This window comes from Gymnodraco acuticeps, unplaced genomic scaffold (genome assembly GCF_902827175.1).
Source record: "Gymnodraco acuticeps unplaced genomic scaffold, fGymAcu1.1, whole genome shotgun sequence".
NCBI classification, from domain to species: Eukaryota; Metazoa; Chordata; class Actinopteri; order Perciformes; family Bathydraconidae; genus Gymnodraco; species Gymnodraco acuticeps.
Window position 1 is genome coordinate 341,879 of NW_022989799.1, and position 27,783 is coordinate 369,661.

The 27,783-nt window shown below is 40.6% G+C and overlaps 1 protein-coding gene across 4 annotated transcripts in view; it reads left to right on the plus strand.

The window, feature by feature from the left end:
• Window positions 1–27,783, plus strand: part of ltbp1 (latent transforming growth factor beta binding protein 1) — a 177,754-nt gene that overhangs the window by 72,894 nt on the left and 77,077 nt on the right. For all 4 annotated transcript variants that reach the window (XM_034223113.1, XM_034223129.1, XM_034223121.1 and 1 more), the window contains exons 5-10: window positions 5,277–5,444; window positions 16,997–17,194; window positions 18,827–19,122; window positions 19,387–19,489; window positions 22,981–23,040; window positions 25,440–25,562. In XM_034223113.1, the coding sequence (XP_034079004.1) occupies window positions 5,277–5,444; window positions 16,997–17,194; window positions 18,827–19,122; window positions 19,387–19,489; window positions 22,981–23,040; window positions 25,440–25,562 (948 nt within the window). The remainder of the gene's footprint in view (window positions 1–5,276; window positions 5,445–16,996; window positions 17,195–18,826; window positions 19,123–19,386; window positions 19,490–22,980; window positions 23,041–25,439; window positions 25,563–27,783) is intronic.

Sequence of the window (27,783 nt, forward strand, 5' to 3'; positions counted from 1 at the left end):
GACCGTACTTTTTGCTGTTTGCCAAGGACTTTTGGCTGTTCTTTCAGAAATTCAGCAGTTGGAGAGAGAGAGAGCTCTCTGTGCAGCTTAGTTAAGCAGATATTTTTACTAATAGCAATTTAACAGTATAGGACAGCTAAGACAGTTAAAGGTCACCTATCATGCTATTTGTAGGCAATAGCATAGCTCTCAGATATATACAAATATATAAAAAACATGTCTATGAAGTGTTTTGCTCAAAATACCAAACAGATCACCCATTCTAGCCAGGCCTCATATCATACTTGCCAACCTTGAGACCTCAGAACTTGGGAGCATTTCAAAACCACCGCGGGGGGGGGTGTTAGTGGATCGCCGGAGCTGTATTAGATTAACATCTACACATGCTTATTGTAGTTGTAAGTGCACTGTCTTGCAGCCTGTAGCACCATCCTTGATGGAGCATATGTGTGGGCTGGACCTGTATTTTTCAGGAAAGGAGTGAGCAGAGGGTCGAGTTGTCGATTCTTGTTCTGTTTTCTGTGACTATCGGCTCACCCTCTCAGACTTTCAGTTGCGCGCGCTACTAAAGAGACGCGCTACCACGGAAACCAAACAATGGTGTAGCTGTATTAAAGTCTGAGTGGAAACAGTCCTGAGTAAATCTGATTTTGTCAGAAATCGGGAGAAATGCGGGAGAAATATGACTCCGGGAGGAAACCGGGAGAGGGCAAAATCGGGAGGGTTGGCAAGTATGCCTCATATCCCTCTATTTCACTTCCTGTTTCAAAAGTGCTGATTTTGTGTATAAAGCTTTAAAAAAATAAAGATTGATACAAAATAAAAAAGGAGGGGTTCATGCGGGACCCGGCAGCTACCGTCTAAACTAAATACTGCGGTGATGAAACGCCATATCATGGATTATCAAGGATTCTTTCTGAAACAGTCTGGAGCTCAAAGGCTTTCTCTCTTGCCGGTTATACCACAAGGTGAGTTCCTTTTTATTTCCTGCTTCTTCACACACATGCTCTCCAGTACAGGTTAGCTCTGAGTGTCAGTCGTGTCTTTTCGGCCGTGCCGACACCTTCCGCACCCGATTAAAGGCAAAATAAATCACTCTGATTGGCTGTTCAGCTTAGCGAATCAGTGCATGAGAAGCGAAACGGAAGTGAAGAAGGCACACATAGACGGCTATTATTTTTCATTTTCCAGTACCGCACTAAACATGTTTTCGATTATAAGTCGTTATGTGAAACAGTCTGTGAAACAGTCTGTGATGGACGAGAGTGAAAATGGAATGCACGCTATTTGTTGATTGTATATATCACGCAGTCTGTCTTCCGGTTGCCTCTTTTGAATTAAGAATACACACTACCGCCGCTTGCTGGTAAGGAGAGTTATTGCCACTCACGCATGCGCATTGCGTACGTACTACTTGGCCATCGGCTGAAGTCTTTGCGGTGTTTTCAAGTGCGACTTTTTGGCCAGGACGCAGGAGACGTGAGGCGACACAACAATCGGGTCCGTCGGGACGTGTTCTTTGGTGTCGGTTTGGCGTGTCAGGGCCTTAAGACGTACTAATGGTGTTCTTTCACCATCAAATACAGTTTTTTTTGTATTGGTCTTTTTGATTTAGTGGATCACTTACTTCTCAAACATGAGTTTCATCCATGTGGCCTCTCTCAAAATGCATAAATTGGTTTGAAATCTTATTTACAAAATGAGTCTGATTTATGTGTTTATTAAAAGGTGTACCCCACGGCTTAATACTTTGTCCACTTCTTTTATATTTTTCATTAATAATCTTCCTGAGATCTGTTCTGTTCCTCTGTTCAATTAAATGCAGATAATACTTGTTTACTTTTCAGAACATCATTTCATGCAAATCCAAACTGCTCTTTAGTTGGATTTTAATAGTTGACTAAGCAAGCTCTTATTAAAAAACTGCTCAATGAAACAACATATTTTGTAATGGTCTTTGGTATAGGACAGAGCCTAAAAACTCAATCTTATCACACGTTGTACACATACCTTGGTTTATTGCAACATTTAATTAGAGTGTTATCTCAATCTCAAAACTGTTGTACACTTAGTGTCTAAAAGAGACTTGCTTTAAAATTGTAGGTGTTCTTGAACGTTCTTTAAGTACGCATCACTGTACAATATTTCCCTTATATGGCCTCTACTCAACATAATAAGACACATTCAACTGATATTTAACACTCAATATTCCCTATAACCTTCAACAGCTTTTGGTATATTCCACAATACATCATTTCAAGCATTCTACAAAATACAATTTGGTCCATTCCTGTGAATTCATGTTTAAGGCTCCTTTGAAGTCGAACAACTTGACATGCAATAGTTAACATTATTTAACATATTTTAAATGGGTTGATTCTATTTAAGTTAAATTGTACATGTTTCAGATGTTGCAATGCTCTTTACATGTTTATTATCTATCATTTATTGTTAAACCAAGGGGTTTATCCTAATGAACTTAATAAAGTTGTTAAATTGCTGTTTGCTGTCAGACTATCCACCATTACTTCTCTTCTAAACAAAACACTTGCAACAGAATGCAAACACTTTACCTTTGTGATTATTTCATTCAACACGCTTAGAACTCACCCTGTCGATTCCCTTATAATGCTACAACCAACCATCGTGTGTTGAAACCTGAAGAAGAGGGCTCATTTCTGCTAGCTGTTAGCTATTTAGCAGCCATTGTTGGTTGCACTGAATTTCATTATGAGTAGTAGCAGAACAAATATATGTTCAAGTCAGTCTGCTCTGATTGGCTTACAAAAATAATTGCGAATGTAGTTCTCAGGCCGTGGGTGAAGAAAGTCAGACTTGGGGCAGTATATTTGAATGAGCCTGAATCTGATCCAAGTCAGAAGGGCTTGTAGAATCCCATGTTTTCTGACCGAGGCAGCCCGAAAAGAATTGACTGGGTTGTGTTATTTGATAGTTTGTGGGTTGTTGTGTACATACATGTCAGTGTCTGGTGTGCCTAAGTAGAGAAAAGGGCACTTAATAATGTCCCCTGTCCCCTTAAATGAAGCAGAGTCTTGACGTTCCCCATCGAGCATTACATACTTTGCCTTGCTGTTTCTTTTCTTGAATATTCTTTCTATTAAAAAGGATTGGGCAGACAATGATTAGACTTGGGGTCTTTGACGGCCATATACAGTATGTTTCTGGCAACATTTTGAAAACCACATTTTCCTTTGCATCGTTTGAAACCAGTTCATCTTTCTAGAACCCTTGTCAATAGTACATTTTTGCACCAATTAGCAATGTTGTAGGTTGTAGGTAGCTTGGAGTGTCTTATCTAGTAGTTCTTTTAATCTTCTCAGGATTATAAAACATTACTCAGCAACTTGGCTTCCCTCCATGCGTCTCCACTGTAAGCTTTGAACAGCTGACAGCCCCAGACAGGCACTGAGGGCTGGAGACACTGGAGGGTCTGGAGCTGACACAGGGACAAGAACCACCACAGGGGAGGAGACATAGATTCAGTCAAAAATAATAGAGCAAACATTTAAATGAACCTCAAGTCATACTATGTGCAGGGTTTGGAGGTTTCCTTTAATAATGTAATCTATTACAATAACTAGTTAACTGTAAAACATGTAATCAGTAACCCAATTTGAGTATCACAAATATAAAAGCAATGTATCCTGATTACTTTCCATTACTTTTGGATTACACCAATACGAAAAGCAATGCAAATAAATACAAGAGAAAATAAATATCTATGAGATGATTTTCTAATTAAGTGTATAATGAAAGACAACAGAACAATGTGACGTAAACAAAGAAGAAACCTAGATATTTAGGATAAAAAAGGCCCCTGTTTTAGTTTATACACATGAATTAAAAACAAACACAGACTTTTTCTTTAATCAATCAGGTGTCGACCAACTGCATTTATAAAAAGATATTTAAAACATAATAAAGAAGAACGAAGGAGGTCTAAATGAAAACAAAAATCATAATGCAGGCAGTACGTTTACCTATATACATCTTTATTTTAAAACCTATTGTAACATTGTAATCCTGCTAGAAATCCCTCTTTTCAAAAATGTACCTGTGATCTGGTGACGACTTTGATTATGTAACCCTAACGGCCCCCACACACGGCGGCGTGCGTTGACGCTTGCCGGCGGGCATGTCTGAAGCTAGACCAACAACCAATCACCTGAATCTCCCGCCCCGGACACACAAGCAGTGGTTTGATTGGCTGACGCTTCCGTCGAAGCTTCAAAAGTAGAACATTGCTCTACTTTTGAAGCGAGCAACGCTTTGCTCCCACAATGCAGTTCGGCGAAGCGTGACGTCACCCCATTCAAAGTCAATGTGCAGAAGCGTTGAAGCGTCAACGCACGCCGCCGTGTGTAGGGGCCGTAAGGGAATAAAGTTACCTTTTTTTGTATCCTGGTTATATATAACGGGATACCTGGTTACTTAATCCCGTTATATGTTATCAGTTACTCCCCAAACCTGCATATATGTAAGATATTAGTGTACCGTATGTAGAAAAATGAAATGTGTCAGATACATTGAGCTGGGATCCAGTATCTCTGTCACTCTTTTCCGTTCTGTAGTGACGCCTGGGTGTTTGAGGGTGGGGAAAATCTCAGCCGGCAAGAAAAAGGTCAAATAAGCTTTTGTCGGTACAGTACTTCTAATGGCTACTGCAACTGATCTCCAAATGAATTCATAGCAGAAGATTTTTGGAGCTCTTTTTGTATCTATTTTAGGTGCTAAAGTTCCTGAGCATAGTTTCTTAGACCAGAGTGGTAAAACCTAAATAGGTGGATAAAATAGGAAGAAAAACAGAGAGCAAAGAGAGCAGGCACAGAAGCAGAAGGTGGCATGCCTGCTGTTTGTCTGTGCTCATATGCCAATATCCACCTCAGAGACTTATAATGAACCATTGGAAGACATCCCAGAGTTTTGTTTGATGACTTCTGTCTCTCCCAGATTTTTTCTTTACTCCTGCTCATGTTTCAAAGGCGCCTCTGGATTTAGGAGCAGTGGAGGAGGAGAAACAGATAGAGAGGGTAGTTGGAAGTGAATAAGTGCAGGGAGGAGAGATCACCATTTTTTTTGAATTTTTAAATTACATAGTACATTGTTGCTGGTGTTTTGACTGGAGCCTCACCAGTTGATGGTGACAAGCTTAAACTTGAAAGTGCTTGAACGTTTTCCAATGGATCAAAGAATAACCAAACTTCGCCTGCTCTCCCTCCCCCTCCTCTTGGTGTCCGCCATGTTTTCTGTGGCAGTGGGCAACCATACAGGGAGGATCAAGGTGGTCTTCACACCCACCATCTGTAAACTAACCTGCATCGGAGGAAGATGTCACAACAACTGTGAGCTGGGAAACACCACCACCATCATCAGTGAGAACGGCCACGCCACCGACACCCTGACAGCACCCAACTTCAGAGTAGGTGAGTGATCCTGACACACACACACACACACACACACACACACACACACACACACACACACACACACACACACACACACACACACACACACACACACACACACACACACACACACACACACATAGAATAGACAGACAAACATAGAATCACAGTATTTATGTATAGTACATGGATATAACACATACAAGACATACCAATGGTAGTAGTGAGGGGGAGGTTAGAGTGTTTGTATTTCACCATAGGAACACATGCATGAACATGATCTTACATCAGCACATGCCTAACCACAACACATAATTATAGCTTCTTTGCTGTTTTATAGAAACGCATTACTTTACAAGAACATACACGATAGTTTACACCTGGAGTAAATACATTTAGTCCAATAATGACTTTTGTTTTTATTACAATGGAGGAGGCATGGTGCTGTGCTTCAATTTGTCCCATATACCATTCAAACCCCTGTCAGGTATGACAGCCTCCTCCATTCTTACAGGGTTCAGAAAGTGCTCCAGCCATCTAATTACATTTGAACAATTTACCTTTTTAACTTAGCAGTTTATTACATGAAATTACATTACATTACATTACATTGCATTTAGCTGACGCTTTTATCCAAAGCGACTTACAATAAGTACATTCGACCAGGAAGACACAACCTTGAAGAAAACAGAATCATATAAGTACATCAGGTTTCATAGAGCCAAACATTTCAAGTGCTACTCAACTGGCTTTAGATAAGCCAGTCCTTTATTAGTATATAAGTGCTTTGTTAATAGTTCTAACGCTCGAGGTGGAGTCGAAAGAGATGAGTTTTCAGTCTGCGCCGGAAGATGTGCAAGCTATCTGCCGTCCTGATGTCAATGGGGAGCTCATTCCACCATCTTGGAGCCAGGATAGCAAACCCACGTGTTTTTGCTGATGGGAACTTGGGTCCCCCTCGCAGCGAGGGTGCAGCGAGTCGTTTGGCTGATGCAGAGCGGAGTGCACGTGCTGGGGTGTACGGTTTAACCATGTCCTGGATGTAGGAAGGGCCAGATCCATTCGCAGCATGGTACGCAAGTACCAGTGTCTTGAAGTGGATTCTAGCAGTTACCGGAAGCCAGCGGAGGGAGCGGAGGAGCGGAGTGGTGTGGGAACATTTAGGAAGGTTGAAGACCAGACGAGCCGCTGCATTCTGGATGAGCTGCAGAGGTCGGATGGCACATGCAGGTAGACCAGCCAGGAGGGAGTTGCAGTAGTCTAGGCGTGAGATGACGAGAGCCTGGACCAGAACCTGCGTCGCTTTCTGAGTCAGCTGGGGACGTATCTTCCTGATGTTGTAAAGCGTGTATCTGCAGCAGCGGGTTGTAGCAGCGATGTTTGCAGTGAAGGACAGGTTGTTATCTAGGGTCACACCCAGATTCCTTGCAGTCTGAGTCGGGGAAACAACTGAGGTGCCGATGTTGATTGTTAGGTCAAGAGTGGGACAATCTTTTCCCGGAAGGAAGAGCAGCTCAGTCTTGTCAAGGTTGAGCTTGAGGTGGTGAGCAGACATCCACTGAGAGATGTCAGCTAGACAAGCAGAGATGCGTGCGACGACCTGGGTCTCTGAGCGGGGGAAGGACAGAATTAATTGTGTGTCGTCAGCGTAGCAGTGGTATGAAAAACCATGCAGGCTAATGACTGATTCGAGCGAGTTTGTGTTCAGGGAGAAGAGTTTATGAATGTAATCTTTTGCAAGTCACACTAGAGCTATACGTTTTGTGCTGATTTAAAATCAATTCCGTTGTGCAGGACGGCCAGCAAGTTTGTAGCTAGTCATTGAAGCTTTGTATATTTAGTCACATCCCAAAGAGCCTTGACAGCGGGACAAACCATAGAGAGAGAGCAGAGGTGCTCGCACATCCCTCCTGGTGAACATAGTTGAGCATTTATCAGCTAAAAGGCCAGTTTTAAATTAGAATAGAACATAGAATGAAAGTTAGAATCAGATTTATCAGATGGCCAGTTTGAATAAATACTAATAGTGCTCCCTTAGACTTGTAAAGTTGTAAAACATATTCACAAAGAGATAGCAGAGGTAGAGAAGAATACGCTATTTAAGTATGCCATGTATCCATCTTGGTAATTTTCAATTTCCTTAGCTTTAACCGGTTTCTTTCGAAAAATAATCTTTTTATGTACAGTACCAGTCAAAAGTTTGGAAACACCTTTTCATTCAATGGTTTATGTTTATTTGAATTTGTTTCTACTTTGTAGATTAATACTGAAGACATAAAAACTATGAAAGAACACATATGGAATTATCTAGTTAACAAAAAAGTGTTGAAAAATCCAGAATATGATTTATATTTGAGATTCTTCAGAGTAGCCCCCTTTTGCCTTGATGACAGCTTTGCACACTCTGGGCTTCTCTCAGTCAGCTTCATGAGGTCGTCACATGGAATGGTTTTCTATGAACACGTGTGCCTTGTCAAGAGTCCATTAGTGGAATGACTTGCCTTCTTAATGTGTCTGAGACTTTTCTGGTGTCACTGTTGGTGATTTATTCAGAATTCCAGGCATACTTAACCAGCATGGCTAACACAGCATTCTGCAGTAGCAAGCAAAATATAAATCATATTCTGGATTTTTTTACACTTTTTTGTTTACTACATAATTCTATGTGTGTTCTTTTAACTTTCCTTTTATGGGCTCAATTTGTGTCTTGGCCGTTTTCGTTGTGATCGCTAAATTCACGTAGTTTCCCCATGATTATAATATTATCACAGTTCCAAGCAAACGAGTGCTTTTGTTTTGAAATCACATCCGTGAGTTTGTCCCCGCACCTCGCTCCAATGACCATTAGACCATTTAGTAAGGTAAAAAGCAAAAACGCCTCTCAGACACTCTTCCGTTTACTTGTTTAATAAAGAAAAACAAATGGTCCGTAGATACACGGATTCATCTCCCCCTCCATCATGTTGATTTGAATCAGAAGTTCTGAACATCTGCCCGCCCCTCTCGACCTTCTGAGCCAATCACAGCGCAAGAATGACCTGCCTTCCGTTTCAACCATACTCCTTCCGTTTCCACTATACTTTCTCTCACACATACATACATTCTTCTCTTGCATACATACATTGTCTTCAGACATGCATATATTATTTATAATATTAAATGTAAACATTGAATGAATGTGCACGAGAGCAAAATGTATAAATGTATGAGTGAAAAATGTATAAGATGTGAGTGACAATGTATGAATGTTATGTGTGCATTGAAATATGATAATATGAGAGCAAAATGTATGAATGTGTGAGTGTAAATATATACGTGTGTGAGAGTGAAAATGTATGTATGTAAAAGGAGAATGTATGTGTGTGAGAGGACCAGTATGAATTACGGCCTGTACGGCCCCTCATAGTGCTGTGGTTTGGTCGAAAGCCTGACTGGAACACATCAAAACAGTTATTTAAATTCAAGAAATTACTCAACTGTTGAAAAACAACTTTTTCAATGATTTTACCTAGAAATGGCAGGTTTGATATGGGCCTGTAATTGTTCATTACTGAAGCATCTAGATTATTCTTTTTTAAGAGCGGTTTAATGACTGCAGTTTTCAGGGCCTGTGGAAAAATACCTGAGTGAAGAGATTTGTTTACTATATGAAGTAGATCTGAGGCCATGCAAGGAAAAACATCCTGTTGGAATAATATCAAAATGAACCTGGACATTTGTTTTTCGCCACCTGCGTTCAGCTTTTCGACACTCTCTTATATCTCTTATATGATAGACAGTTTGTCTGTCAGAAGTGTATGTTAGATATCCCTTAGTTAACATTGTAGCCTCTGTACAAACAGGCCTGTGTTATGGAGCATTGTGTGGGTGTTCTGTAATGTGTTACACAGACCCTGCAAACTGTGTCTGAACCTGCGTCCGTCCTTACAACATCTTCGTAGATTCATCTTCTTATTATAGACACATGCATTTCCAAACATTTGGACTACCTATGCTGTAAAATGTATTATCTCTTCGATTTACACATGCACGTCTGTCCGTCCTGGGAGAGGGATCCCTCCTCTGTTGCTCTCCCTGAGGTTTCTCCCATGTTCCCTTTAAACTGTGGGTTTTCTCCGGAAGTTTTTCCTTGTACGATGTGAGGGTCTAAGGACAGAGGGTCTAAGGACAGAGGGTCTAAGGACAGAGGGTCTGAGGACAGAGGGTGTCGTTTTTCTCATACTGATATTCTGAACAATCTGTGCTGTTGTATTTGCTGTAAAGTGTCTCTACTGTAGGCTATTTTTATTATATGTACAGCACTTTGGCTCCACCAAAAATCGTTTATAAATGTGCTATATAAATAAAACTTGATTTGATTTGATTTACAAGGACTACATCTCTCACTCATGCAGAAACAGGGGAAGAGCGGAACAACATGAATTCCTGTCTGACTCAGCTGAACAAATTAGTACCACTGTAGTAAAAACAGCTCACACAGAAAACACACACTGTTCTCTTTGGGTGACCTGGATGGGTGCTGTTCATCTGTGGGATGGATTTTCAGAGTCTGGGTTCAGCCATAGCAGTTAACCCTTGTATGGTATTCGGGTCTGTGGGACCCGTTTTCATTATTCAGCTAAAGAAAAATGATATGATAAATTATTTTTTCAAACCCACACTCAATGGCCTTGGCTCATTTTCTGTGAAGACCATTTATCAGAACACATTTTCAATGACCACCCACTGTACCACCCCCACTCCCCCTATACATTTACATTACATACAGGGTGTTCGAACGGGTCTAACAAAAGTGTTGAAATTGTAGGTCCTGTCCACCTGTCTGGGCCTTCTGTGTGTGTGTGTGTGTGTGTGTGTGTGTGTGTGTGTGTGTGTGTGTGTATTTTTTTCACACTCTAAGTGTTCTTCCTTCCTCCCTCTTTCTCAGCCATGTGATCGGGTGCAGACCAAGTTAAGGAGCTTGTTAGTTTAAAGTTTATTTGCAGTCCAGACGGAGCTGGAAAGAGCCAAGACAGAATGAATCCCACTTGGCTTGTTTATCATATGTACCTAATGAGAGGGGCAGTTAGGGGGAGTGTTGATTCATGATACAGTGGGAGGAAGGGAGGATCGTTAAAATGCTGACAACACATGACCACATGTTGGCCAAGGAACAGAGCTGGCTATGTCCAGAAGACATGGATAATATCAGCAAGTTCTCATAAACTGAGAAATAGAGATACACTTTTAAGGTGTGCAAAGTACCAACCTGTTTTGTAATTGTACTTATTGTGTTGTTTTACAAATTACTTGTGTTTAAATCAGAGTGAATCAAACTCTCTTTTTAACTACATGTAGTCCAGTAGTTCATCTGATCCATGCCTCAGGGCAGCAGCTCATCACCGGAGAACTCTGGAGAGCAGCCCAGCTCTCATCCATCTGTCTGATGCTCTCTCTGCTCTATGTCTCTTTGTGTTACGAGGTTTGAGTTATATAATGGTCAGTGGTGTAAAGTAACAAAGTAGATTTACTCAAGTACTGTACTTAAGTACACTTTTGAGGGACTTGTACTTAAGTGTTTAAATGTTTTGCTATAGTAATACTTCTACTCCACTACCATTCAGAGGTAAAAGGTGTACTTTTACTCCACTACATGTATTTAATCCCTTTAGTTACTTTTCAGATCTGGATGAATGATGTGAAATCTAATCAAGTGTTGAATCAGACTTTAGTTCCACCTGGAGTAAATCCACAAGCTACCCTGCAGTATACAAAGTCATTCAAACTAGCTGCACCTTTACCAGCTTTGAGAACACTTTAATGATCAATCATTAAAAAACATATCATATATATTATTCTGAAATGGACCAATCTGCACAACGACTACTTTTACTGTCGCTACTTTCACTATATTTTGATGATAATACTTTTCTACTTTCACTTGAGGAACATTTTTTAATGCAGGACTTTTACTGTAACAGAGTATTCCTACACTCTGGTACTTCTACTTGTACTCAAGTACAAGATCTGAGTATTTCTTCCACCTCTGATAATGGGGCACTTTAAACCAAATGCACAGTTGTACTCTACTTTTAGGACTGATACTTCATTTGAAGAAAATATTGCACTCTGTAATCAGCTGGAAATCAGGAAATCTTCTGTTGGCCCAACTTTTAGTGCAAGTGCAAAGTTTGGAGTTGCACACGATTCAATAATGAGCAAAGCAGCTGGTCACCTTTCTGTCCAACCTGCTCCTAACCCTTGATGTCACCAGAAGGTACAACAATATATGATGATGATGATGATGATGATGATGATGATGATGATGATGATGATGATGATGATGATGATGATGATGATGATGATGATGATGATGATGATGATGATGATGATGATGATGATGATGATGATGAAGAAGAAGATGATGATGATCTCAAAGGGGCTAATGTTTTTGGACTGGAATTGTGCATTTGTATTCAATAAATAAAAAAAATTCAAGGGGCATTATGGGAAATCCCTGGACACCCCTAATCTAAGAGCTGATATGGTTATCAAACAGGTTCCCATAGACAATAGTTCTAGTCCAAATATGAATAATACCAGGTTAATTATTTAAATGTCATTAAACGATGATGGATTATTGTTATCTCTTGTGAAGCCCTGACATTCTAAATATCTGACAAATTAATATTATAACTTATTTCACAGTGTATTTATGGCTATTGATTTTTTTTATTTGACGAACCAGACACATGGAGCAAATGCAGGTTGCATGCCTAACAAGAGTTAGTCCCTGTACTTTCTCCCTCTCCCGTCAATGAACAAAAGGAAACATTTCACATGGCTTTAGGTAATGAATTTTTATTTGTTTGGAATTGTTCTCTGTGAAAAGAAACCAAACTCATCCACTAACTCAGAACAGAGCTCTATCACCGGAGGTAGAATAAAAGCCTGAATTCTTAAGCTTGGCGTTGAACAACAACATCCCAGAGGCCTTCACTCTAACTCACCCAGGTCACTGTGCCAGCCCATTCCTGTCAGTGGATGCTTCCCCACATATAGGAGGCAGACAAGAAGCAGCAAGTAAGAGCAGAGAAAATTCCATCCAGCACCGGGGCCCCTCAGGGTGCTCTCCACTTCCCACTACACTTCTTTATTGATGCCAATAACTGTAACTCAGGAGACCTGTTTGTTAACCACTAAAATGTTCATATGATACATCGGCCTCATTCTGGATGATAATGAGCCCTCTAAGCGTCTAAGGCATGCTTTTTCTATAATAAACATTGACTTGACTAGACTTGATGGGTGTGCATAAAGAGCAGCTGCTCCTCTGATGCTGTCATAACAACCTGAAGCTGCGCTAACTCTTATTTCACTTACTTCCTGCTTGACTGCACTTTCAATCGCTTTACAAACCCTACAATCTGTATATTCTGTATATACAGTAGATATACCTGCATGCATTTACCACCCACTTTATCCATTCAATATATTATTCTTGGCACATTGTTATATTGTTAATTAACATACAGAATTACTTGTCTGAAGACGTTTTATGTTAGTGCTTGCAGTTTATTTTTTAGCTCCATTGTTTTTCAGAAACATGTTTTAGTGTACGGTAAAATGCTAAAGGTTGTGACACCATCTGTCCTTTTGAAAAAAGTTGGGCCAAACCCAAGCATCCCCACCAGCAGGAGCATATCCCAATTGCCACTCTACTGCACTCACACATGTGTGATCGGCCTAATGCTGTTGTTTAATGTCAGCATGTAAGCATTGTCATTGTGTTAATGCAGGTGGTAGCATCTAGCTCAGAGCATGTTTGACCTTTAGTCTTGTTTTATACTCATTCTTTGGAATAAGTGATTTATTTGCCAATAATTGTTTATAAATGTGATATTTAAAGTGTTAGAACTGACAAGCACATGGTTTTGAGGAGCTGTATATTAGCCATGTCCAAACAACAGCTGGGAACAGGAGGGTAAAGTTTCAACATTTAAAAATCAAAGTCCATCTGTAATGACTGTTGCTTTAGTAGCAACTTTATTACTGTCAGTGTGCAAATATTGGATGATCTGCAACTAAACTATGTTAAAGAGTATTTCTGGGCCATCATCCTGAGACAAGTGCTTACAATCCCAGAGTACATTTAAACTTTCTCTACGCACTGTCTTTGACAATCAGGTGTTTTCCCTGACCACAGAAGAAAAAAGGTGTTGACCTGTTTTTCACTGTTGATTTGGCCAGTTCAAGACAGGAAATGAATTGGCCAATTGATGATAGTTTGGTGATGGCAGAAACTATTTGGGGAATGACTTCATACTAGGGGTCGACCGATTATCGGCCTGGCCGATTATCGAGGCCGATATTCCGCATTTTAAAGATTATCGGTATCGGCCTTTTTTTAATCAAATTGCCGATACAACTTTGTCTCTGATGCGGCCGTTTCTCTGGCTGCAGTCACCACTGTTCACGAGCAATGTCCCGCCCACAGCGCTATCTGATAGGCTATTACTGAAGTGTCAATCAACACTGAAGATTTTCCGGGCTGCAGCCAGCCAGAGAGGCGGGACCTTCTCAGATTACAGGCAGGTGCGAATAACGCAGACACAGACAGAGGCAAGCAGCAGCAGTGAGCGGTGTTTCGAAAGGTAAATCAGTTGAAAGCCGAAGTTCAATAAACATCCCAATCCCCTATGCTGAAATTCAGTGGCGGCCGGCCCATAGGGGCGCTAGGGGCGCCGCCCCCCCCTCTTCCCACATGTTTGATTGTCATTAAAAATTAAAAATAAATTAAAAAATATATTTAAAAAATATATAGGCCTATTCTTTTTCTTTTTCTTTTTAATGAACAAGGTAAATATTATATAGTTGGTATCAGTAAAATGTATAATCTACAATAAAATTGTGTTAGGATGTCTAAAGTTACTGATAAATCACATGTTTCCTGCCTGGCCGCAGCGTGTATCATTACCCTCTCTCGTCTGGGCTCTAAGAAAGGAGCCCTAAACTATTTCAGCCAATCAGCGTCGTCAGATCTGATGGTCATAGGGCGCCCTGTCAGCGCCCTGTGTGTCTGTGAGTTGTTTGGAATCGTATCCAAGGTGACGCTACAGTAGTTGTCGAGGATGGCTGCGTCTGCAGGTGGAGACTCCGGTGCTAGTGGATCGCCGGAGCTGTAGATTAACATTTACATGCTTATTGTAGTTGTAAGGGCAATGTCTGTAGCACCATGGAGCATATGTGTGGGCTGGACCTGTGTTTTACAGGAAAGGAGTGAGCAGAGGGTCGAGTTGTCGATTCTTGTTCAGTTTTCTGTGACTCCTCACCCTCTCAGACTTTGAGTTGCGCGCGCTGCTAAAGAGACGCGCTACCATGGAAAACCAAACAATGGTGTAGCTGTATTAAAGTCAGAGTGAAAACAGTCGTGAGTAAATCTGATTTTGTCAGAAATCAGGAGAAATGCGGGAGAAATATGACCCCGGGAGGAAACCGGGAGAGGGCAATGAAATCGGGAGCGTCTCGCAGCGGAGAAACTGTGACGCGCTGGGACGACTGGGACTGTGACGGCTGCTAGTGGAGCCTCGCAGCAATTCTGCTTTCTGCACCACAATCTGGTGCTTCTGAATTGGGACTACTAAATGAGTGAGACTCAAATATCAGAAGTTCAGAACAAGTTTTAGTAGTTTTTATGTAATGTTTACTTCATTTACTTTACTCAGGGTCACAGAGAGGAAACCAGTTTTAAGATGTTGAAAAGTTCATTAAACATAAAAAGGCATTTCATAGAAGTTGTGTTATTCTACATTTTGACACCAAGATTTTCTGATTATATATATATATATTATATTCCAAATATCGGTTATCGGTCTCCTTGATTACTAATAATCGGTATCGGTATCGGCCTTGAAAAAGCCATATCGGTCGATCCCTACTTCATACCACTTATAAGGATTATTTTTGAAATCTTTCTGATTCAGCCTGCTGAATGTGTTTCCTCTTTGTCCATGGAGGCAGGATTTAAGTGGTGTTTTTCCAGCTCCTCTCCCAGGTGCACACACCGGCTGCTGGGCTGAGAGCTCTCTGGCAACTCAACTCCTTCTTCCTTTATTAAAGACGCCTGGAACTGCCAGCTCATTCTTGCAGTCCAGACACTATCAAATCATTTATGATTAGATGATAAAATATAGATTTTGGAAGATAGCGTCATGTATATAATGACTCCTGCATGTATGCAGCATATTTTGATGCAGCTACAACACAACAAGGGCAGGAACTGAAAAATACGAGTTTTTTTATATACTTAATTCATGTCTTTTTTTTATAGCGAATGTGCAGACTGAACAGATGAGCTTTCAGTCTGCAAGGGGAAATTAGCTTCTGCTGTCCTGATGGTCTGGACAGCAAACAGTTATGACGTTTTTGCATTAGTCTTTGTAGTGAGGGAGTAGAAAGCCAATTGGGAATAGCAGTGTTTCTTGGACAGGTGTGGGGGGGTATATTTTCACCATGTGCTGTATATAGTGTGGGACTGAGCCAGTACTGTATGCACCAGCGTCTTCATGTACTGCAGGGTCTGAACATTGACAGTGGGTGGTCTGTCTTCTTTGCTGAGTGTAAAGAAGGAAGGCTGGTTCACTCTGATTTTCATAAAGTTCTAGTGTGCACACACGTCTTTATTGACTCCACTGCCATCAGGGAGTTTTGCCGGTTCTTTATGATGATACAGAATGTTTTCAAAGTCAACTTTATTGTCAAAATCTCTGATTGTGTTACAAACAAGTTGACCGAAATTCCGTTTTGCCCTGTACCAATATATTAAATATATATTTAAAAAAATAAAAAAAAACCTCAATTCATACAGACCTAAATCCCTAATGGAGCTATACTATACTATAAGTCAGGGTTTCTGAACAATTATATACATTTGCTGTTTTAGTGTAGGATATGCCCCATGATGATGAATTATTGGTGGGGGGTTTGAGCAGCAATCCAATAATGTAATGACATGGTAACCTGTGATGATTGTATTGATGTGAGTAATGGCTGCCGGTCCCTTTCCTGTCCTAACTTTGTGAGGTCTGATTTTCTTTGGAAAGAAACGATGAAAAGAGGGGGAATGACTCAGCGAGGCCTGGGAGAAAATGAACCTGTATCTCTTTTTGTCTGAGATCTAGTTTTTATAACAGGAAATGAAGCAGTACTTGGAAAGGTTTGTTAGTGTCTCCCACCTGTTTTGTCCACATGCAACTGTTGCACCAATCTTATGGAACAATACCACATTGAACAGAATTTGGTACATACACAGCATGTGTATCATCACCTCATTTGCGCCTTGGTAACGCCTTTTGGCTGCAGAACAGTGACTTCACTGTATCCTCTCTTCCCTCTGGCGTCTCAGAGCCATACCGCTGTAGTGCTTGGTTTATCCCTCTGACTGTTCTGTGTGTGTGTCGGTTGTAATAATCATTTATTCCAGCTCTAGGCTCACAGATGTGTTTATAATGGAACGTACTTTTTTGTTTTGTATTATCTGGGACCATGAGTGCATCACTTCATCTACTTCTCGTTCTTTATTCTCTTCTCAGTTGTGTGTCACCTGCCCTGTATGAATGGGGGGAAGTGCAGCACCAGGGACAAGTGTCAGTGCCCCCCCAACTTCACCGGGAAGTTCTGCCAGATGCCCGCTCGGAGCGGCCAGCAGCAGCCGGCGGGGGGGTACAGCCAGACCCAGGTCCACTCCACACACACCCTGCCGCTGACCTACAGCAACGGACAGAACCCTGGTGAGTCCACGGAGCAGCTGAGATGCTGCTGCAGGGGGGGGGCTCTGCCACACTGCAATGGCTCTCTGATGCTGGGACAAAACATCCAAACAAAAGGAGTCACAAATGATATAGAGTTTAATGCGCGTCCAGATCCCTTTGATGTTACTGCCATCAATGTTGGCTTACTTGTATGCTTGATATATTGTGAGAAATTAGTAAACCATGAAAAATGTAATTTCAAAAGACATTTCCTAAACAAGCACCCAGGATTTCCTGCTTCTTATAACAGGTACAAATAACAATAACCTATCAACATTTTTCTTTATCGTCTATCTATAAGTTTACAAATGCAACAAAGAATATTTAATATAGCCAAATGTTTTTGTATATAACTTTATATAAAACGTTATCACTGTGTTATCAAATATTTTTGTATTCAATGGCCTTCAACATGTATAAACACCAGCATGGTGTTTATAGTGAGTCACAAACAATATATCTGCTCACTGGCCAATGATAACAAATACAGGCAGACTAAATACATATGAAAATCAACCATTCAAATGACCTCTTTCTGTTAAATCATTGATGGCATTACCTCAGTCAGTGTGTGTTAGTTATTGTGATAGTCTCGCAGTACAGTGTTAGCTCAAGCTTTTTAAATCTTACTGTAAGAAATGAACTAAAAGTAGTGCTTTTGCAGGATCTACACAATCCCTGTAAATGGACCACACATTGTGTTGTTCATCATTGTTGGTGTTTAAAGAGCAGTCCAGTGAAATAGTATTTCAGCTCCATTAAGTGTGAAAGCAAACACTTTTTTTCTGAATGAACCCAGTTCAGCTGCATGTAGCTGGGCATGCAAGGATAAACACAGAAAAGACGAGATGCAGCGAGAGAGACTGCCCACACTGCAGCCTTTAGATCACAGTGACATCTAATGGATCAAACTGATGTGACTTAACTATTATAGATAGTAGCTCCAAAACTGTTCGGTCCACAACCCAACACACTGTAGTAAACATATATATGTTTAACCCTGTTTCCTCTGCTATAGTTCTTTTAATCTGAAGGCTTCAATCTGGTTTTAAATGCTATTTTAACTGTCCAAGTCTTTTCACAGTTTATTTTCTATCAACCAAACTTTAAACCCTGCCAGAGCCCATACTGTGTTCCCTTTGGTGTTAACGGTCTGACTTCTTCTGCTGATTTGAATTTGTCACAGCTCTCTGTGACTGTTAACCTCTGTCCTTCATTTTTTTACCTTTACCGTTTCTATACTGGGGACGGTTGGCCATCACAAATTGACCAATCGGAATCGAGTATTTTACTAAGGTTTAAGGTGCTGATAATGCCTCAATCTTTAACAACACAGTCCAAATCTGAAAGCAACTTGTTTACTGTGTGTCGTTTAACATTGAATTATTACAACTTTTAATCAGAAACACACAATCCGTTTTTATTCAAAGTTAATTAATATTGAATTTTGCTTTTCCAAATTGAACAAACCTTGACGTTGCATGCCCTTGGTTCTACAGCAATACTCCGGCCTAGTCTGAAGTAGATCAGATGTAGTCCACCTATGGACAGACAGACATTGAGCTTCATAATGAGACAATGCACTGCAATAATTGTCCCATCTGCCTCCAGTGTTCAATCCCAGCATCGTGAACATCCACATCAAACACCCCCCAGAGGCCTCGGTCCAGGTGCACCAGGTGTCTCAGCTGGATAACTACCACAACAACGGGCAGCCTCTGAAGGGGTCCCACTCCAGCTCCTCCTCCAGCTACACCTACCGCCACACGGAGAGCAGCCAAAACATCCAGCACCACGGCTACAACATTGTGTACCCCAGCCAGCACGTATACCAGGTCCCCCAGTACCAGCCCGTCACCTCCAAGAACACTCTGGGGCGCTGCTTCCAGGAAACAGCAGGCAGTCAGGTACACTGTCAGCATGTCAGGGCCTGGAGATGAAGAGCAGATTTATTATTTTACTGTCAAAACACCCAATGTCAAGTTTAAGTGATCATAAATCCTGAGTGACTTCATCACCAGGTCACATTTCACAGAGCAGTTGTTCCATAAAGATAACAGACTGTCAGTGTGTTTATCTGACTGTCCTTGGGATCAGAAACAGACTTTTTATCAAAAATAATAATTCCTTTTCCATTCCTTTATCTCACTGTGTACGTCTGTGTGTTTCAGTGTGGGAAGGCTCTGCCAGGCCTCACTAAGCAGGAGCAGTGCTGCCAGACTATCGGGACGTCCTGGGGATTCCACAAGTGCCAGAAGTGTCCAAAGCAACCATGTGAGTACAGCTGTTTCTCTTAGACGTTGGTCAAGCTATTTGGAAAGCTAATTAATCCATGTCCATTAGAATTCTCTGCACACCTCTAAACATTTAGAGCTATGTGTGAATCTTAGTAAGCTGTTTTTACACCAGTGAAGTTCAACATGAACCTTAACCCACATCATCTCAACAGCTTGATAGCAACTATTCGGAAAGACCTCTGCTAAATCCTACTCTCACAATCCAAGATAAAGTGTAATTATTGAGGAGTGTGTCTGAGAAATAAAATACCTTAATTTTGTGTGTTAATTGTATAATAATATTTGAAAATATAGGCCCATTTAACTTCTGTGGATAAATATAACTCTGAGGGAAGCACACTTTTAACACCATAACATTAATCTTCATAATATTGCTCAATAAAAGACCTGCCAACAGGAATACCTTTTCAGTTATAACACCAACACATGATGATTTAACCCCAAGCTGCAGACACCTGGTTTCGACAGTAGATGCTGACTTCATACTTTGGGACACTTCTTTTATCCTAAAAACACTAAACATAAACCGTGACGTTATGATAGCTACGTTTGCCTGTTTCTAAAGTGGACACAAAATCTTCAACCCCTGTGGTACAGAGAACAGGTCTGTATCAGCTTTCTGAGCAGCCTTCTCTTCCATTCTCTCCCTCACAATGTGTTTGGCGGACATCAGAATTTGATCTTCACTTACTGAAGGCGGTTTCTTTCGAGGGAACGGTGATCTGAAGTTCAGAAAACAGCCTCAGGGCTCAGGACGGTCCTCAGCTAAAGAAAAGGAATTTATGTTTTCAGAAAATCGTTAAAGACAAGCTAAACTTGGAGAGGCTCACCCTCCCTGAGCTTATTTTGCTACATATAGCAACGGGCAAAGTAAAGGTGCTGAGCAAATCAGGAAACACTATATTACCCCCCTGAATAGGTATCGAGAGACAGGTGTGAAAACGCATGAAGTGCCTTTATGGCAATCACACCCCCACACAACACACACAAACACACACGCCTGAAGTGATGAGTAGATGGCTATTCACTCATACACCTTTACGGGTCCCTCTTTTTGAATATAAATATCAATTGAATGTAGGAAAAGACATGTTGCTGCTGTATTAGCTGAAATGTAAGAGCTTGAGTACAGTCCTTCTTTTTCAACTGAGGAGAGGCTAATAAAACAGTTTATGAACCAAAATAGAGACATTGCTTTGCCTTCAAAAGTATTGCCATATGTTAATGTCATGATATCCTTATATGGACTTATGGAGTTATTTTGGGCTTTCATGGTTTTCAGAAGTAAATGCAGAAAAACACAAGAAGTTCAAATTCAACGGAGGAAGTAATGAGGAGAAAAGTTAACACAACTCATGATTGGAAGAGATTCTTGGTCAGTTTGAGATGATTTCTTCATCCGGACCTTATGGTTGCAATGAGAAATGTTTTTGAATTTGGTACGGCCATAAAACTTGAAGCTTCTCACTGGCCTTGTCTCCATAGAAACAGCAGTTGCAGCTTAAACCTTATCTAATGAAATCTTGGGTACTTTATCAGATGGTGACATCAGTACATTTCCTATAATGCCACTCAATCATGCATATTTTCTCCCTTCCTATCCTCTCTTTTTTCAAACTTTAAACATCCAGGTGTAATACAGGCTCTCCCTCAGGTTGTATATTAGTAGCGATTTACACTAATAATCCAGCAGTTACACACAGAGAGGGACAGAGATTATGTTTTGGGGGTCTGTGCGCTTTTTGTGATGTAAATTCCTGACATAAACAATACAATACAACATTCTCTCAACTCAGATATGTTTAGGTTCACGGCAAGTTCACACTTTGTCATAATGTGCATTTATAATATGGCAAACCCTGTTAATCACTCATACCAGCTCTCACATGCCTCACACCACGAGAGGATTTCAGCCGCACTAATCACACATTTCAGTGGGAGTCACCGCAGAGCCAGGTATTTGTCCTTCCCTCTGTTCTCCTGAGGAATGGAAGGAGTTTCTTTCCACTGGACAGTGACGTGTGAAACAGTCCATTGTGCCATGGAGACATTGGTAGCTGGTAAATAAATTGGCTTTATTGGTCTAACAAACATCGCCTTGTTGTTTCCTGTTGAGCAAAATATCAATCTGCTTTCAGGTATTTGGGTACCACGTCCCCACTGGTGCCTTTGTATAGCAGTGCCCAGCCTGTAACCTGCAGATTAATTTGACTTCTCAGTCTGCGCTCTGCTGGGAGCTGCTGATGTCAGAGCAGCTTTCAGCTCCAGCCTAACTCCCTGTACGCCCCTGATAAAACAGTATATAATCACCAGAGGGAAAGTGATGTTTCCCTAGCGACAACATTACTGAAGTGAGGAAAGTGCCGCTAATCCCAAACTGTGTGGGTGGAGGCAGAAGCAATCCATCTCCGGATCCTAGATAAAGAGCATCTAGTCATCATAGTTCAACAGATTTACACTGTGTTTGGAAAACCAACATAGACTACTTTCTTACCATAATAAACATGTCACAATGTATCTTCATCACCCATTTCTGGTTTTAGTCAATCCTTGTATGTTTTACGTAATATATGTTACGTTTAAACCTTAATCAATGGTTACACATCACATCAAACAATGCATTTGCTATGTCTGGGTACTAGTAGCAGGCGTTTAGTGTACCATATATCTCATTACTCTTTATTCATCACTGCCTGAAATCCTCCTCCTGCAGCCTCAATATTATTCCAACAGGATTTTTCAAAACTGTTTTGCCTTGCATGGCCTCAGATCTACTTCATATAGTAAACAAATCTCTTCACTCAGGTATTTTTCCACAGGCCCTGAAAACTGCAGTCATTAAACCGCTCTTAAAAAATAATAATCTAGATGCTTCAGTAATGAACAATTACAGGCCCATATCAAACCTCCCATTTCTAGGTAAAATCATTGAAAAAGTAGTTTTTCAACAGCTGAGTCATTTCATGCTTTTAAATGTCTGTTTCGATGTGTTCCAGTCAGGCTTTCGTCCAAACCACAGCACTGAGACTGCTCTTGTAAAGGTCTTCAATGACATCCACTTAAACACAGACAGTGGCAGAACTTCAGTGTTAGTATTATTAGATCTCAGCGCTGCGTTTGACACTGTTGACCACAGCATATTACTAGACCGACTGGAAAACTGGGTGGGACTTTAGGAAACAGTTCTAAATTGGTTTGATTCCTACTTAAAGGACAGAAAACACTTTGTCTCTAGGCAACTACACATCAGTGTTGACAAATATGACATGCGGGGTTCCTCAAGGCTCCATCTTAGGACCTCTGCTTTTTAATATCTATATGCTACCACTGGCCCAAATTATGAAAAACAACGACCTAAGTTATCATATCTATGCAGATGACACCCAGATGTATTGAATCAGTTCATTAAATGTCTGAATGCAGTGACTGACATGTTGCTTCCTCTTGTTTCTGTGTTCCTCTCCTCAGCTATTCCTCTGATAGATTGTCCTCACGGTTACAGGAGAATCAACAGCTCCCATTGCCAAGGTAAGAGCTTTTCTTTCAGGTTTCTTATCAATCAGGCAGACAAATCCTATAAGGATGCAGAATAATGTGGGCACAGGGTCAAAATTGGGCAGAGCATACAGTGTATACCAGTAAATAGGTTCATTGCCAACAAGACACTGGAGAGCTTGGCAGAACACACACCTTATAATAAATAAATCACAGTCACTTACAACTTGGCTTGGTAGTACAAGCAAGACAATCTGGCAGGGAACAAGTGAGAGTGGAGTGATATATACAGTATACTGTGGGGTTAATGAGGGAATGAGTGGCAGGGGAGGGGGCGAGCTGATGGCAAGAGACTGGAGGGGGGCAGGATCTGAAAGGACAGGAGAGTTAATAAGACCAGAAACAGCTCATGACACCAACTCTCCTAGAAGAAAGCACCAAAAAGGAGCTCTAAATTATATATAAATATAAATCCTTTGATTAAATGAGATTAGATTGATCCATGGAAATGTCTAGATATTTTCAGTTGTAAGAGCTATATTCTATATCAGACATCCCTGTATAGAAAATGTTGTTTTAAATAAAATGTAATTTAGAAGATACTATCCTTATTTGATGATGAGGCTTCACATTAGCTTAAGTTGAACCAGCCTTTTCAAACAGAACTGACTGTGAATGAGTTCCCCATCACGTATAAATAGGAGGAATGTTTACAGCAGACAAAAGCTGTTTGCAGAGTTCATTTGGGCATATGGCTGTTGTAAACAAGCAATTTTGGTCTTTTCCATCCGGAAAGTCGTTTCCCACAATAATTTGTGGTTCTTTATAGCACCAATAGTGGGCGTTGAATTCAATGCTACCGCTAGTAATGGTGGCACATTGCAATGGTATCCCTGGTGTGTGCCAGCTCTGTGGCTGGAAGCAAGAGAGAGTGCGTGCGTGCGTTATTGACATTGATTATTGACATTTTCCAACCACTTTTACTTTTAGTGTTCTGCTTTTTGTCTTCTAACTATGACCATATGCTTGCAGACCAAACATGTAAATACAATCTTAAATCTCAGTCTGCATATTTATGTTATTTCTTTTTGCTTTTTAAGCATATTCCAGCAATGTTCAAATGCATGCATTGCTGTGTTTTCATTTAAGCTGCACATATACAAGTGTTTGCTACCTCAGAATGAGCCATTTAAATGCACTTAGTAAGAGGATCCTCTTCCACTGAGTTTGATATGTTGCACTGCTCAGAATGGACAAACCAAGCTCCAGCTCTAGAGAGGGCCTTTGGCATTTGAACATTTCCTGATGCCACTCGACCGGCCTGTTAACTGAAGTAATGCCAGTGAGCATACACCTGTTTTTCATTGCTTCTAAAATAGTGATATGGTAAAGATGGCCTCTGTGTGAGGTGAAGCTCCTGAAGGGTAGTACTGCGGTTCAACGGTTTGTAAAGGGAAGGCTGAGCGGAGGGGTACTCAGTGTGTTCCAATCTGCAACAGCAACACTACACACACTGTCCCTTTAACACATACGGTATATCTTTGAGCATATCACACATATATATAATCATTTTTTTACTTTGACTTCAGTAAAAAAAAACTTCTAAGTGGTCTTTGTGTTAGTTTTCTTCACTCACTCAACTCTCTTTGAAATGATTTCCTTATGTCTTAAGTGTATAGAAGAAGAAGAATATATTGTATTGAGTTCTTCACCAGTTGTTTATCCTTTTGGCATTGCGCACACACACTCACACGCTTACACATATAAACAACATTATGTTGCTGACGGACAATGAAAGGATTACAAATGTAAACATGCGTATGCATTGAGAACAAATTCAGTGAAATTCAATCCTAGGATATGTGCCTGATTCTTGCGTAAATCTTGGTAAAATAATTGAGAAAGTAGAAACTGATGGTGAAGAAGTAACATTGCAAGATGCTACACCCCAGCCAGAGCCTTAAGGTCGGCTGACCAGCTGCTGCTGCTAGTGCCCAAGACCAGGCTCAAAACCCGAGGGCACCGAGCCTTCGCAGCGGCTGGCCCTAGGCTCTGGAACACTCTGCCCCTCCATGTGAGGTCGGCCCAGACCCTAGGGGTTTTTAAATCTACACTGAGGAGGACTCACTTCTTCTCCCTGGCCTTCTAGTCAGAGCGGAGCACGACTCATGACATTTCCCTGTGTTTGATTTTTTGATGTGATTTGATGTTGTAATTTATTGTCTTCTGTTTGCGACTGTAGTAATGTGTTATTTATTATTTGCATGTACAGCACTTTTGCTCGACCAAAAATCGTTTTTAAAATGCACTATATAAATAAAACCTGATTTGATTTGATTTGATTGCAAGATGGGAAACTAAAAAGATTGCACACTTCTAAATTCTTTCCTATGCTGTATTAATCAGACTTTACATGTTCTGTTGATCCACAGATGTAGACGAGTGCCAGCTGCAGGGTGTGTGTCCCAATGGAAACTGTCTGAATGCTGTGGGGAGCTACAGGTGCACGTGCAAACCAGGCTTCGTCCCCGACTCCACGCTCACCACTTGCATATGTAAGTCATACAAAATCTAACTTTGTCTAAGATGTATTCCTCACATCACTATGTGATTTATTTACATCCAAACCAGAACCTCCATCCATTGAGTGCCAAACTGAGCAGAAATATTTACAGGAATGAATGCATTACATGTGCATGCTGGTCTGTAGATGTGTTTAACCAAAAACCTTCTGAAACTGGTTTGATATTTACCATCACTTAAGGAGAGAAGACAGGTGGAAAATATGTTTGAATATTTACCTCTGCCTCCTGCTTCAAAATACTGGCAGGAATGCTGCTGAAGCTGAACTGTGTCTTTAATGATGTGCATATGAAAACAGTGCATGGATTAAAGCATGGTCTTCACTATATAAAAAGATTCCACTTCATGCATGAACTGCAAGGCAAACATGTCGTCAAACCCTACAAATCTCATGGCTTTAAGTGTATAGGAGCAGGGAGAGGAAGAGATATCTGGGACAGTGAAGATACAGTTAGAAGAAGAAACTACTCACACACTTGTGCCAGAGTAATCAATCTTGAACATGATCGAAATGGGCTGTCGGTTATTAATGAGCCCAGCCAACCTGAGTTTCAAAGTCTGAGGCCGATAGCGATGTTAAGGAGTTAATCTAACTAAATAAGACTATATGTATATACAGTATCAGTGCACCGCTGTCATATTGGACAATACTATCTATTATTGAACTGTGAAACAGCCTGCCTCCATTAGATAATAACGTATCTATTACAAATTATATATCACAATTGAAAATGACCAACCATTTTTTGCATGGAGAATTCATCTAGTTTTTCGTCCCCTTGTAAGTCAGGTAGTATGTACATTTGAGCAAAGATCTGGCATAATGAGCAACTTCTATACAGTCCGCTGGAGATTAAGACACATACTGTAGGGCCTGTACCAAAATGCAAACATTACTTGTTGCTAGCGTTTGTTTTTGTAAATTTGTGTTTGCAATGTCTGTTTACAAATCACTGACTTATGTCACTTTTGTGTTGGTTAACAGTTTTTACCATTAGTGGTATAGGTGACTGTTTAATTTCCTGACTCCAATGCTGGGGGTTTCCATTTTTGGAGAATTCATGTGTGTTTGTTTCTGTTAATGGAGATAAAGTATACAAGGGGGGGTGGGTTTTTTATCATGGTTCACATTTAGGTTTATTTTCCATCCATTTTCTTCATCCTCAACAATATATTCACTATTGTTATTTTAAAACGTTGTTCTAAGTGGTATTGTCCTATTTCAGTCACTGTGGGACGGGTGTACATGTGAGACACGTTTCCCTCTAAGCATTTATAAGCAATTGATAAAGGATTTTTTTTCAAATCAATAAGAATTTTTGCAAATATCACAAGATGAAACAGCCGTTTGGTCGGATAACATTACACGATCATTCTCAACGTGTCTAAACGCACCATGATTTTTGGTTGAAATTTGCAAACTTGTGATCAGGTTTCTTTTGGTTGAACATCTCAACCAATTGGGATGGTTTCTCGGTCTCTGCTCTCAATTGTTTGTCCTCTTTTCTATCAAATAAGCAGTTTGAGGTTGCCATAGACAGTTTTGTGTCTTCATCTTCCCCTTTACTCTGCGCTATTCCAAAGGGTTCAATCCCTGGACTCATACCTTTCTCCCTATACTTAAACAATTCATCCGCATCTGTCATCCCTTTTATGCTGACGATACATATATTTACTTGTCCCTTAAGCTAATAATCATGGGTAAATGTAGCACTGTCCATGACTGCCCGGCTACTATCAAAAAATGGATATCACTCCTTCATCCAAATTCAGTCAATACTGAGGTCCTTCTCATTGGTCCAGATTAGTTTGTCTTCAAGATAAAATCCTACATCGACACTCTGGCCCCCAATGTTAAACCTTTCACACAAAAACTGGGTATTATCTTTGACCAGAACTTAAACTTTGGTGCTCACATAAACAAGCTCTGCTTTTCTCTGCAACATCACGAAAATCAAATCAATACTAAAAGCGGTTTTGAATGACTTATTCATGCGCTCAATCTAGAATATTGCAATGCTTTTCTCTTCCGTCTCAGCTACGCAGCACTGTTCCCCTGCATTTCCTCCTGCAGCCAGACTACCCCCCAGCACACCTATCCTTTCATCCTTCATCCCTAAACTATAGAATAGACTTCATGATACTATCTATTACTTTACAAACTCTAGCTCACTCACCAACATCTCATCAAGT